Source organism: Dermochelys coriacea, chromosome 22, assembly GCF_009764565.3.
Source record: "Dermochelys coriacea isolate rDerCor1 chromosome 22, rDerCor1.pri.v4, whole genome shotgun sequence".
In the NCBI taxonomy this organism is placed as follows: Eukaryota; Metazoa; Chordata; order Testudines; family Dermochelyidae; genus Dermochelys; species Dermochelys coriacea.
This window is the reverse complement of record NC_050089.1, coordinates 6,364,865-6,378,234: the sequence shown is the minus strand read 5'-3', so window position 1 is coordinate 6,378,234 and position 13,370 is coordinate 6,364,865. Positions and strand designations below refer to the sequence as shown.

The 13,370-nt window shown below is 48.4% G+C and overlaps 1 protein-coding gene across 6 annotated transcripts in view; it reads right to left on the bottom strand.

Annotated features, from left to right (window-relative positions):
• The window catches only part of ST14 (ST14 transmembrane serine protease matriptase), a 53,320-nt gene that overhangs the window by 6,507 nt on the left and 33,443 nt on the right, over positions 1-13,370 (bottom strand). For 4 of the 6 annotated variants that reach the window (XM_043500958.1, XM_043500955.1, XM_043500959.1 and 1 more), the window contains 10 exons: positions 12,823-13,060; positions 10,918-11,060; positions 10,434-10,531; positions 9,432-9,541; positions 6,698-6,828; positions 5,537-5,641; positions 2,907-3,014; positions 1,332-1,445; positions 794-919; positions 134-320 (listed from right to left, as the gene is read on the bottom strand). In XM_043500958.1, the coding sequence (XP_043356893.1) occupies positions 134-320; positions 794-919; positions 1,332-1,445; positions 2,907-3,014; positions 5,537-5,641; positions 6,698-6,828; positions 9,432-9,541; positions 10,434-10,531; positions 10,918-11,060; positions 12,823-13,060 (1,360 nt within the window). The remainder of the gene's footprint in view (positions 1-133; positions 321-793; positions 920-1,331; positions 1,446-2,906; positions 3,015-5,536; positions 5,642-6,697; positions 6,829-9,431; positions 9,542-10,433; positions 10,532-10,917; positions 11,061-12,822; positions 13,061-13,370) is intronic. The other 2 variants (XM_038380798.2, XM_043500956.1) reach the window with 2 other exon arrangements.

The following is a 13,370-nucleotide window of genomic DNA, read 5'->3' as shown; positions in this document are numbered from 1 at the left end:
GATACTAGGCCAGAGAGCCCATCGATCTGATCTACTATAGCAATTCCCATCCTCCACGCTCATGTCTGACATGGCGCCAAGTCTGCCCAACCCTAGAGAGCAGCAGAAACCCAATCCCACAGCAGCCACCAACCTGACCCGCGACTCTTCTTGGAAGCAGTGTGCTGCTGACACCAGCCACTTGTCCGATATCAGCGAGGCCCCACAGACGTGCCCTTGGCCTTTCACGTGCAGGCTGACCTGCCACGGCCACTCGCCCACTTCCGAATCCTGCCCGCCGACGATCCGGGTCTGTTTGCTGTAAGAGCGGATCCCACAGTCTGAGATGGGAGAGTGAGGGAAAGACCGGAGAAAAGAGACCACTCCTGTTAGTTACCTGCTGTCAATCTCATCAGACCTCCTCTCTATCCTTGGGGAATCTATTTAACGGTGCTGTTGCTGCCAATTGCTTTGGCAACTGATATTAGAGTTATCACTGCAGTGGGAAGAGAGTGTGAACTGCAGTGGCAGAGTCAGCCGTGTGTGAAGAAAAGCGTTTGTGTAGGACCTACGTAAACTTTTTAATTTAAAAACAAAAATCAAACCATCACCTCAGCTTCTTGATGACAGGCTGGCTATTCCCTAGCAAAACAAATCAGTTCCAAAATGCACGTATCCATTCGGGAGCCCAAACTATCCCGCCCTCCAGCCTCCCTTTCCAACTCCATAAAACAATTAGCAGGTCTCAGGATCTAAGCCCTGACTCAGGGGAGTGCCAGCCACCACACCAGCACCGAGAAGGGGCATCACCCACCACAGCTCTCCTCATCCGAGTTATCATCACAGTCTTTCGTCCCATCGCACTCCGGGTTGGTCTTGCTCACGCACAAGCTGTTGTGGCACTTGTAGGTGTAATTCTTGCAGGAGATGGACTCCGCTACAGGCAGGCCGAAGGGAGAAACGTTAGCCCCAGATGGCACCGTGCTGGGGAACCCCCCAGACACTAGCTCATGGGGAGGACACTGAGGCCAGGAGGAATGTTTTCTGGGACTGCCCTTTAGGCTCCTTCCCAGGAGAAGGGTGTGGGGACAATATGAACCCCTTGGTGTTTCAGCTACATGGTTTTGCTGGTACATGCGACACCAGTGACATGCAGCTCCAACGGGAATCCCACCCGTGTCCCCATGTCGTGGCTTTGAGATCCCCGTCTTGGCACGTTGTCATGATTTCACAGATTTCCCACAAACGGAAGCCCTGTTCGTGGCCCCTTGCTGGGGACCTGCAGGAGGCTCACGCGGGTTTCGCTAACAAGCGTGCCCATTTCGAGACTCTCCTCCCCAGCCTGTCCTCACCTTTGCCGCAGGTGCCCTCGTCGCTCCCGTCCCCACAGTCATCCTTGCTGTCACATTTCTGGGTTTCGGGAATGCATTTCCCGTTGCTGCACTTGAAGTGCTTATCTGGGCATTCTGGGAGAGAGAGGAAGCAGCCGCTGCTCAGAAACAGCAAAAAGGGCACAAAGTGCCATACACCCAGTTTTCAGCAACCCGCCCGATGGAGGAGACCAACTGTGCTTTCAGGGGTATAAATGAGATTCCTTGGTGAGGCTACAGGATGCAGACAGACCCTGTGGTTCTCTAGCTTAGACTAACACCTCTTTAACCCAACACTCATCTTCTGTTTTCCTTCTGTTTCTTTCTCCATCTCCTCCTAGGAATCTGCTCTTTTCTTTCTCCCCTTTTCCACAAAACATTTATGTTATTCCTAGGCTTGGCAGAATTCCCATTTTTATTGATTTATCATTTCCATGGGTAATATTGAGGTTTATTCTTTTTGTTGAGCTATTTATCAAGTTAAATTTTCACAGGTGTGCAAAATCTACCCGATTTTTATTGATTTAAATTTTCAGTGGCTGGAAACTAGGGCTGGAGTCAGGCAAGAATTATTGAATGCCAGACTTTGAGATTCAGAAAGTTACAGCTTTATAAAAGACGACAAATTGTCAACACTGCCTATCCAATTATGCAAAGAATAATATCCTTGAATCAAAACTCTCATATGTTCTCAAGCAGTATTTTTCTTACTTTGCCTCTGTCAGTTTTGTTCATCAATTGATGGAAATAGTTGTTCCTCAGTTTTGGGTGTACGATGAAATTGACATTTACAAAAATCCAACCCTTCCAAGCCTAGTTATTCCTTACCCAGCTCCTTATATTACCCCCACTTTGTCCCAAATAGCCTGCATTTGACAACTTTCCAGGTGCTCTACAAAAGACACCTGCTTTGAAAGGGTCTGGGTGAGGGTATACTTCCTCGATCACACAGAAGGTTAGTAGCTAGCTGGCAGCAGAGTTCCTGCAGAACTGATTTTAATACAGCTGGCACTTAATTTAATTGTATTTATTGCATGGATTAATTATTATTATTATTAGGGCCTCCAGAACATGGGATAGGAATTTTTTTTTAATCTAAATAAATTATAAAAAACTCTTGCTTTTCTGTGGGAAAAGTGAAAATAATAATCTAGCTCCAGTTAGTCACTCTAATTTTTTTATATATATATATTTTTTTGCAGGCAAAGCTGATCCTCCCTCTCTTTGTTAAAACCAGTTCAAATTAAACACAGCCACCCCAATTGCAGCTCTAGCTCTCACTTCACCAGCTCTAGCACTCTTCCCACCAGTGTTCTTCCACACACTGTCAGGTCTCGGTCCCTCCTGTTCTCTGTCTGCAGCACATATTAGTTTATTCTCCTGAGGGCTGTAATATTTTGGTCTAATTGTGGTTGTTGACTTCGTGAGTGGGGGTGTTAGTGGCCTGGACTATACAGGAGGTCAGCCCAGATATTCTGGTGGCATTTTCTGGCCTTCAACACTGTGACTTAATGGCCAGGTCACAGCGTGGGGTGAAGCAATGGGCGAGTTACTTACTGCACTGCAGTTCATCGCTGTTGTCCCCGCAATCGTTCACACCGTCGCAGAGCCAGAAGCGTGGCTTGCACCAGCCGTTATTACACCTGAACTGCTCCTTGGTGCAATCTGGGGAAGGAAGGGGAGACTTAGATGATGCACCAATGCCATCGCTCACCTGGTGATGGGTTTCAGACAGTGACATTTCAGCTGGTCCCTCTACCTTGGAGACATGCACAGAATACACTTTGGACACGGCCCTGGGCGGAGTCCTTCCTGCATCTCCACCCATGGGAGCTGAATGTGCTCAGCCGTTTCCCAGGCTGGGCCCCTTCCTAAGAAACAGAAGAGCCAGAACGACTGACTGTACTGGGAGAATCTGCAGTTCCCAGAACTTGGGGACACCAAGGAGGATCTTCAAAGCCACAAAGAACCTTTCAAATGCATCCTTAAGGAGGAGAAATGGGAGCCACTCTAACATCAAATGGAGACAGATGTATAGTCCCTCAGAGCAAGTCTGGCTGAACATCTGAGGCTGAGCATTTGGATGAGAAGGAACCTTCTGCAACAACTGGCCATTCCAGCTTGCCAGTTCAGCGCTTGGCATCAGCCTCTGATACCACAGGGGATCGGTGCCCTGCAAATGCCTGGGGGCCTGGCAACACGCACAGACATATTTCGGTAGCCAGCTTGCAACATCTTAATCTGAGCAGGTTAAGACAAGCATGGCTGAGTGGCACCCTGGGAGCAGCTTTTTCCAGGCAGTTTGGGCATCCTCACCAGCCATACTGCTTAAGCGTTTGCCCCATTGCATTCCGGGAAAATCTGGGCAGCTACCCCATCATGCCTCAGCAGGGAACCAAGTACCCAGCAAACGTGTGCACAGACTGACACCAGAAGCACATGGAGCAATGCACTCTGGGATGCACTGGAAGAGTCAGGAGGAAGCAACACCAGCCAAACCCATTACAGAAAGTCAATGATGTTCCAAGCTAGACAAGACTCAGCTGCCAATGGCTACGGACAGGGCAGTAAACGTGTTTTGAGCTGACTGTCACTAACTGGTCAAACTCAGTAGCACAGACAAAGCCCGATGCGTTTCTAGGACAAGGGAGCAAAGAAGAACTGGAGAATAGATTTTTCACTCAAAAAAGAGCCTGGGATTGAGTACACACCCAAGCACCCACTCATCGCCCCACGGGGGCAGCAAGCACCCACAGGCCAGGAGCACACCATTTTCATCCCAAGGGAGCAGAGTCCTGTCATTTAGTACAACAAGACCTGAGCCAGAGGCTCCAATCTCCTCTCATGGACTCTAGGCCATGGCTAATGACATGATCTGTGGGGTTGTATATTCATCCAAGAGATAAAAATGAATCCACACACAAACGCCCATGCTCTACTCAGGAAGGAGCTATAAACAGCACAGCAGTGTCGTGAGCATGACAGGTAATGAAATGCATGCAGGTACGCCAGCCCCCTGGGGCATGTAGGGACCAGGTGGTTGGGACCACAAAGCAGCATCAGCAAGGATTAAACAGCAGAAACACTCTCCCAGCAGGCAGTGGTCAGAGGGAGGTTAGTGAGTGAAAGTCCCCTGGCATTGGCTCTTGGCAGCGAGATTAACAAGAAGAATGAAGGCTCATGAACTATTAAGGAAAGGAGTACTTGTGGCACCTTAGAGACTAACAAATTTATTTGAGCATAAGCTTTCGTGAGCTACAGCTCACTTCAACTATAAAGGGATTCCAGACTGATAAGCCAGTGATTGTTGCTTATCTACATCAGTCTGAAGGTTGGGGGAGGAAGCCATTTCCACTGGAAGCTTAATGCTAGTTAGACTGGGGAGATCCCCAAGCCAGCAGACTTTTACATTCCTCCGTGAAAAGGGGAAGACCAGCCTGACTCACAGTCAGATTCAGATCTCAAACAAAAAGCCACAGCGCCAGAAGACCTGATCTTTGGAAAGAGACACCCACACCCACCCACCCACACACCCCATGTCCCCTGTGTTCAAGGGGTTCGGATCAACTCAGTCAGCTGGTTGCTGGGATGAAGGCCGCTGCTCCATGGACTACAGCATGAAGGTCCATTTTCACTCCTGGCTAATGACAGGAACAGCACCGACGCCTTTGCGTCAGTTGCTACGCACGTACAGAGCTGCAGCAGCATGTGTAGAGCTGCAGTAGAGCCATCACCCAAAAGCTCGGCAGCCCGGCTGGTAGGATCTGTTCGTGGTGCACCCCACAGGTCATGCAGCTGACTGCCAGAGCCACCGAGACAGCATTGGACTTGTAACCCATGTCTAAATTCATCTCCAGCAAGACAGCAGCTCTGCAAGCTGCTGGAGGGGATTGCTGGGCCCAGCAATGAAGAAAGGACTTTCCCCACTGAGCTCTCTCTCCCTAAGAGGTCATTCTTGTGGCTTAGGATGCACCGGTTCTAAGACACCCCAGTCTGGTTAATCTCCAGCCCTGCCGCTGGACTACCAAGAACTGTCTTCAGCCCCCAGCACTGAGGCATTATCCCAATCTGTCCACTTAGGGGATCCCTGAGCAAGCCAGTAGTTCCCTCCCACTTGCTGGCATTTGGCAGAGACCTCTCCATCCCATGACGTGACCCTGCAAAGAGAACCCAAAGGAAGGACTTACTGCAGGAGCGCTCATCGCTGGCATCCGTGCAGTCCACCCAGCCGTCACAGCGCATGACTTTATTAATGCAGCGGCCAGTGTTGCAGGTGAACTTGCCAGGACAGGCTGCAAGCAACAAGGGAGAAAGAGAAAGGTGCAACATACATTAGCCTTGCCAATAACCATCAGCTCCTCTTGCATTTAGTTTTTAGCGTGTCCATTTCTCTGAACATACAAGCAGCACTGAGGACACATCATCTGGACCAGTGAGGGTGAATGCTCTTCTGTGAGTGGAGTGGATTTTCCAGGGAGAACCAGCTGCTTCCCGCACTGGGATGCTCCTAGACCCTGGTTGGCTAGTCTAACCTGTGCTTGCATCTCACCACATCTGTGTCCACCCACTGGACACTCTGCATGAAGAAGCCAGAATGAGACATTATGTGAGAACAAACATGAGAGACAAGGTTCGAATGACAGACTGATCCTGATCCAGACTTCCCCAAAGCACAAGTGTATCTGTACCTCATGGATTCAGTGAGTGAAGAGGACTGGACTAGAAGACCTCTCGAGGTCCTTTCCAGTCCTACACTTCTATGATTCTATGTCTCCCTCTAGTGCTGGGTCCAGTGCCTACAGCAATCTGCTACTTACACCCAATGAAGAGGAGTTACTCTTTTCATTCAAATACCCTCGATGCCTAAGGTCTTGCAACCTGGGGTGGTCTCATTAAATTTGAGCTAGGATTTCCTTTGGCCCATTTTCAGTAACAAAATTCAGATTCGGCTCAGTACTTGCCCAGCATTTGGGGTGGTCCAGTTCAAAGTTCTGGCCTATCTTTAACAATAACCTACACTTGCCTCAAAATTGCACTAGGGAAAAAAGGGATATGCAAATAGATACATATTGAATTCCCAGGATTTTATCAGTGAACAATGAATGCATGCTACCCAACTTATAGGGCAACTACAGCAATAAGACACGTCCACAAGCAGGTGTCCTCCCCAAGATGTGATGGCTTACCTGGGCTATGCACATCCATCACCACAACTCATTTCACTTATGACCCAAATCCTCCAGAGGTCAAAGGGCAGACCAATAACCCAGCTGCATCCCTCCTTCCTCAGCAGCTAAGAAAATAAACCAGTTCCCCTGAAAGTTCACAGCATCTGGGTTTCAACTTACGGTCACTGGAATCGTAAGACAGAAACTTTGCCGAGAAGCCAGTGTCTGTGTATGACTGGTCTGAATGGAACCGGACCGTGATTTTGTTGTTATTACTTGCCACCACAAACTGGGAGCGCTCTCCACAGTACCTGGAAAGAGGACAGCACAGATTTAGGAACTGTTACTGTACAGAAGAGATGGTCCCTCCCCCACCAGTAGAAAAAGGAAGTTTCCTCTGTCTCTCACACACGTCCATTGGCCTAGGACATCAACAGGGTCTTCTCACTCCCATTCACTCTAAACAAGGGCTGACCCCCAGCATGGATTAGCGGGGTGGCCATGGCTCCATGCCAGGTGCCAGATTTAGATGCCTTACCCCAAACTGCAGAGCTGCAAAGTGGAGACCTGGATTTCAGTCGGGGTGCTTGGATCGGTGGTATGGGGGGGCTGTTTGATATGGCCCATGCGAAATATAAGGGCCTGCAAAAATCTTGATAAGTGTTGGTAGCTGGTGTGCTGCCCCTCACGCTGACCAGCAAGGTCACTTGGCTTCCTTGTGCTTCCCTGGCTGCCTGGATCCACCTGTTGTCTCTTGTTTTATACCTCAGATGGTAAGCCCCTTGGGACACAGACAGTTTCTTTGTTCTGCGCGCCAGGCGCTGTACACACAATGGGGTCCTAGTCCCTGGCTGGGACTCCTCAGTCCTACCACAATATTTGGGTCCGGATTTAGATTCTGATCTCCCCCACATTTCTGAAAGGGTGGTTAGCCCTAGAGAACTGACCCAAGCACAAACAAGATAGCTCATTTCTACTAAAACTTTTTAAATCATTAATTATTTTTGCAGGACTTGTTACATTGCAAAACAGCAAGCAGGTGTTGCTTTCAATTCCATTGACAAATTAACGGAAAACTAAAATAACCAAAGGTTTCAGAGTAGCAGCCGTGTTAGTCTGTATTCTCAAAAAGAAAAGGAGTACTTGTGGCACCTTAGAGACTAACAAATTTATTAGAGCATAAGCTTTCGTGAGCTACAGCTTACTTCATCGGATGCATTTGGTGGAAAAAACAGAGTAGAGATTTATATACACACACACAGAGAACATGAAACAATGGGTTTATCATACACACTGTAAGGAGAGTGATCACTTAAGATAAGCCATCACCAACAGCAGGGGGGGGAAGGAGGAAAACCTTTCATGGTGACAAGCAGGTAGGCTAATTCCAGCAGTTAACAAGAATATCAGAGGAACAGTGGGGGGTGGGGTGGGAGGGAGAAATACCATGGGGAAATAGTTTTACTTTGTGTAATGACTCATCCATTCCCAGTCTCTATTCAAGCCTAAGTTAATTGTATCCAGTTTGCAAATTAATTCCAATTCAGCAGTCTCTCGTTGGAGTCTGTTTTTGAAGCTTGTTGGAGAACACTTCAATCTCTCTGGTCACTCGATCACAGACCTAAGAGTGGCTATACTTCAACAAAAAAGCTTCAAAAACAGACTCCAACGAGAGACTGCTGAATTGGAATTAATTTGCAAACTGGATACAATTAACTTAGGCTTGAATAGAGACTGGGAATGGATGAGTCATTACACAAAGTAAAACTATTTCCCCATGGTATTTCTCCCTCCCACCCCACCCCCCACTGTTCCTCTGATATTCTTGTTAACTGCTGGAATTAGCCTACCTGCTTGTCACCATGAAAGGTTTTCCTCCTTCCCCCCCCTGCTGTTGGTGATGGCTTATCTTAAGTGATCACTCTCCTTACAGTGTGTATGATAAACCCATTGTTTCATGTTCTCTGTGTGTGTGTATATAAATCTCTACTCTGTTTTTTCCACCAAATGCATCCGATGAAGTGAGCTGTAGCTCACGAAAGCTTATGCTCTAATAAATTTGTTAGTCTCTAAGGTGCCACAAGTACTCCTTTTCTTTTTAAAATAACCAAGTTGTCTTTGTAGAGTACATAGCTGATCTTGCTTTCTGAACACTGCACCTTTACATTTCTACGAGTCTGCCATGGCATATTCGTTTCAGATGACTCACACACCAACCACTCCCCTTCTCCACTTCACTTTTGTGCTTCTCTTTTAGGACGTTTACTGAGGTTGAAAGCACAGGGCTGCTCGGTGTGAACAGAAAGAAGAACAGTCCTATCTGGATTCCTAACTGGCATCTAATAGCAGTTAGCTTTGTAGACAGCATCTGATGTTGAAATCCAAGTAGAGTAACCCCCAGCTATAGCCACTAGGCAGCAATCCCCAGTGACTGGCAACGAGCCAGATTCTCACAGTAGCAATAGTGTAATCCCACCATTCTCCATGGGACATAGGAACTGCCAGACTGGATCAGACACCTGGTCCATCCAGTCCAGTATCCCATCTCTGACTGCAGCCAGTGCCAGGCGCTTCAGAGGAAAGTGTGAGATAACCTGCCCCCATGAAGATCTCACCCTAATCCTCAATAGTTATTGGCTTAAACCCTGAAGCATGAGGTTTTATATCCCTTCCAGAATCTGTTAGCATTTCCTATAGCAGCTCTGGGGATTCTTGTAAACTATATAAATGCCCAATCCCATTTGGAATCTTGTAAAATTCTTGGCCTCAACAATCCTGTGGCAGTGACTTCCACAGCCTAATGACATGTTGTGTGAAAAAGTATTTCCTTTGATCAGTTTAATTTGCCACCATTTGTTTCACTGGCTGTCCCCAGCCTGTCTCTCTGAGTCACGTCACATTGTCCAGTACTTACTTTGTATTGCTGATCTCCACATAATCCTTGGTGCAGGAACTGACCGGGATGCCAGGTTCCAATACATAGAACCGGTTGAAATGCACCTTCACGTTCTTTGTAGAGGGGACCTGAGAGGGGTGAGACAAGAGTCAACAGAGTCAGTGGAAAGGGAGTGAGAGGGGGGAACCGGTTTCTCTTCCTTCCTCCTTTGGTGATCAGAAAAGGGATGGGTGTTTCAGGTATTTATGCAGAGCTTTTTCAAACCTGATTCACAACAGAGACCGGGCCAGTCAGACAATCTACCACCTGTAGTTTACTCTGGACAGCTCCCATGGGTTGCCAGACAAGCGGTAGCTTCAGTCCTAGCCGCATCGAGCCAGGTGTTGCTACAGGAGTTACCCATCGCCCAGCTGACCTGATCAGTTTCAGAGGAAAGATGTGAAAGGTCAGGGAAAAGCCTCATGACACCCCTGGAGTCATTCAGAACAAGGACTGAACAAAGCAAGGTAGGGAATGTTGACAGAGGGGAAGAAACCAACATAGAAATGGACAAATCAAGACAAGCCAGGGCCCATCATCTCCAGCATCCCATCCCCCATGGTGGCCAGTAGCAGAAGCTTCTGAGGAAAGTGCAAGAATCAACTCCAGTGGAATAGCCTACCCACAGCAGAAGTTTCTTCCTACCCCATCAATCAGAGGCTGGATTGTTCCCCGAGGTCCCTTATGCCCTGTGTAAAGCCATAGCTGATGCTATTATTCACATACAACACTGAGGCGAATGAAAGTCAACGGGAGTTAGGCACCTTAAAAAAAACAAAAAAAAAACCAAAAACAAAAAACCCACCACTATCCTCACCCCCATTGCTTTTGGGAATCCTGTTCATCTCTTGGCCCTGGCGATCACCTGCCGAATTCACTGCCATGACTTTAACAATGGGCTAAGCTGACCCCAAAAGGGTACCTCCACCTCCCACTTCTACCAATCCACACTAGGCAGAAGGGTCCATCCTGTGCTCTCACCTCGATGTTCCAGACACAATCCACGTCGGGCGGATAGTGGGCCGGGTAGTAAGGGGTGGTGAAGATTCCACTTTCTCCTTTCAAAGTCTCGCTGCAGGCTAGAAGACAAGCAAGAAAAGGAAATCAAGATGCCAGGGCTTCCAAAAGCAGCCATCGGCTATTACCCAAGGCAGAAACAGACATACGCAGAGCAGCCTTTAATGAGGTTAAGCCAATCTCTGGAGATACCGGCTGCACTCCAAGGCGTGGATAGAACCCAGGAGACCAATTACATGGTCTTCCCAGCTAATCCAACATAATTCCTTCCCCCTTCTCCTTAGGGGGCACCATTAAAGACAAGTGCATTGTGGGTAAGAAAAGAGCTTCTGAGAGCCAGGAAGAGACCTGATTCTAAGGGGCTCATGTGCAATTGGCATCACCACCACAAGCACCTGGCTTCTCCCTTCCCCCACCTCCACGAGAGAGGCTTTCCTGAGACCCCTACTTATTTTAGCCTTCGGGAGCTGGAAGAACTCCGCCTTGAAGCCAGGGTTCCTCCCCTCAGCGTTGGTGATCAGCATGACCAGCATGACGTTCTGGGAGGACAGGAAGGTCAAGTTGTAGGACGGAGGGTAACTGCCGCACAGACTGGGAGGAGGAAAGCACAGAAAGCACCACAAAATGGAATGGAGCAGAGAGAGGGGCTCAATCGCTGAATTATGCCCTCTTCACTGCTTGGCATTCCCCTTTCCCACCATGTACAGAGTCCCTACTCCGCCCCAGAAAAAATAATTCCAGATTTAAAGGGACACTAACAGCTCACTCATGTAATAATATCCAGTTTGCATTAGACCTCACAGTGCTTTACAAAGGAGAGCCGGATCATAATCCCCATTTTACAGCTGGGGAAACTGAGGCACGGAGCAGGGGCGAGGGGGACTGACTTGCCCAAGATCACCTAGCTAGCCAGTAGCAGAACTCAGGTCTCTTGAGTCCCAGTCCACTAGGCCATGCTGAGCTATCTGTTACTGGGGCTGCAGAGTGGGCTCTTCCTCCTGGTTGCTAAACTGCATGACAAGAAATGCAAGAGACTTTCTTTTGTGAGCAACTGTCGTTGACGCAGGGATTGTATGCGGTCAGGAACAGGCAGCTTGCATCTATGATGCGCATGACACTCAGAGCAGATTTCCCAGCAGCAAAGTCATCATCCATGGAAGCCTGAAAGCTTGTCTCTCCCACCAACCAAAGTTGGACCGACAAAAGCTATTACCTCCACCACCTTGTCTCTCAGATACCCTGGGATCAATAAGGCTATACCAACACTGCATAGATTGTGTGTGTATTGCAGCAGCCCGGAGACCCAAATCACAGGCCAGGACCCCACTGTATCAGGTGCTGTACAAACAAAACGAAAGCTCCTGTCTTGAGAAACTTGCAATCTAAGTCAGTCGAGGAAGTGGTTTTTCTTTCGGTTCAACTTTTCATAGTTTGTGCCATATCTCGAGAGCGGTTTTAAGTGAACATTTCTTTGCCTGGGCTGCCAACACTTTACGGTTATTAAAATGGATTTACAAAAGAATCACGACAACTGTCCATTCATTGTATTACCCTCCTCATGGACAAAAACAAATCAGTGAGGGCAGTTTCACTTGCAGAGACTTATGGCGATAATATTCACGTTGGCTAACTCTGCAATGACAAAGCTCGGCAGGCGAAAAAACAAACTGCTTCCACTGGAATATGCATTAAAAAGAAATTATTTCTATCGGCTTGGGACCATCTCTGTTCTGTGTTCGTACAGTGCCGGCCATAACCAGGGCGCCTAAGTGCCACCACAACACAATAAGTGAATTATTAATTTATCTTAATCCTCCCAAGAAGGAGGCTTCAAATGACCTATTTATTCAAGAGCTCTCTCCCCATCTTGGTTTCCTCCTTGCAATCTCTCTGCTCACACCCCCTGCTGCTCTCATGCTGGTCTTGCATTTTTTCATTCTTGCTCTGTTCAGTTAGCATTTGGTCCGACCCCAACAGCCTGTTAAGTCTTGAGTTCAGCATCACCCCACTGATTTATCAGCTTACTTCTATTGTGACAGCAGCCCCATCGTGCTGGATGCCACACAGACACACAGGAAGATAGTCCCTGCCCTAAAGGGCTTGCATCCTACTCCCTTTCCTTTGGAGGCTAATTCCATAGTCTAGCAGCTCTGGCTGTCAGACAATTCCCGTGTTATTCAGTACAAGATTCCTGTAGCTCAACATAATCCATTACTCCCAACTATAACCCTTCCTCTGCCCAAGACAACTCCTCTCACTCCTTGGCGTTTGACACCATTCAGAACGGGCCCCACGTTCTTTCCCCGCCCCCATCTCCCCCCACGGAAGGAGGTAGCCCAGAAAAGTCGCTCACGTCACAAGGTTGTGGGGTTCCACGGGGCTCAGGGAGTTGTAGACCCTGATGACGTCGCTCCCTTCGCCGCAGTGCTCCACGTCGAACGTCTTGAAGGTCAGGCTGATGATGGAGTTGACGTCGGCCCTCAGGACCCACGTGCAACGAGCATTGTTCGGGTACGGGCTGTTGGGAAAGCCCGGGGTAGCGAAGCTGGTGATCTCGCCTTCCTTGGCGTGAAGGGCAAAATTGCAGCTATCTGCGGAGAGGAGGGCAGGGGAGACGGTCCGGATGTCAGTAAAGGCATCACAGAAGGGAAAGCAGATAGACGTCGCAAGCAGGTAGTTCTTGGTTTAAATCGCAAGAGATGAGAAGCACTGAGGTCCAACACTACCACTGTATCTGGCCCTCAGTAATCCCAAGGTGTGGGCTAAGAGGTCAGGAAACTCCGACGACTTGGTTTTCGGAGTGCAGCTTTAAATTTCTAAAAACTCTCCCTGCCTGCAGAGTCCAACAGGGGATTTAGTCCTTAGTCTCTCTGCTGACTGTTACAGAGGAAACGCAGACGC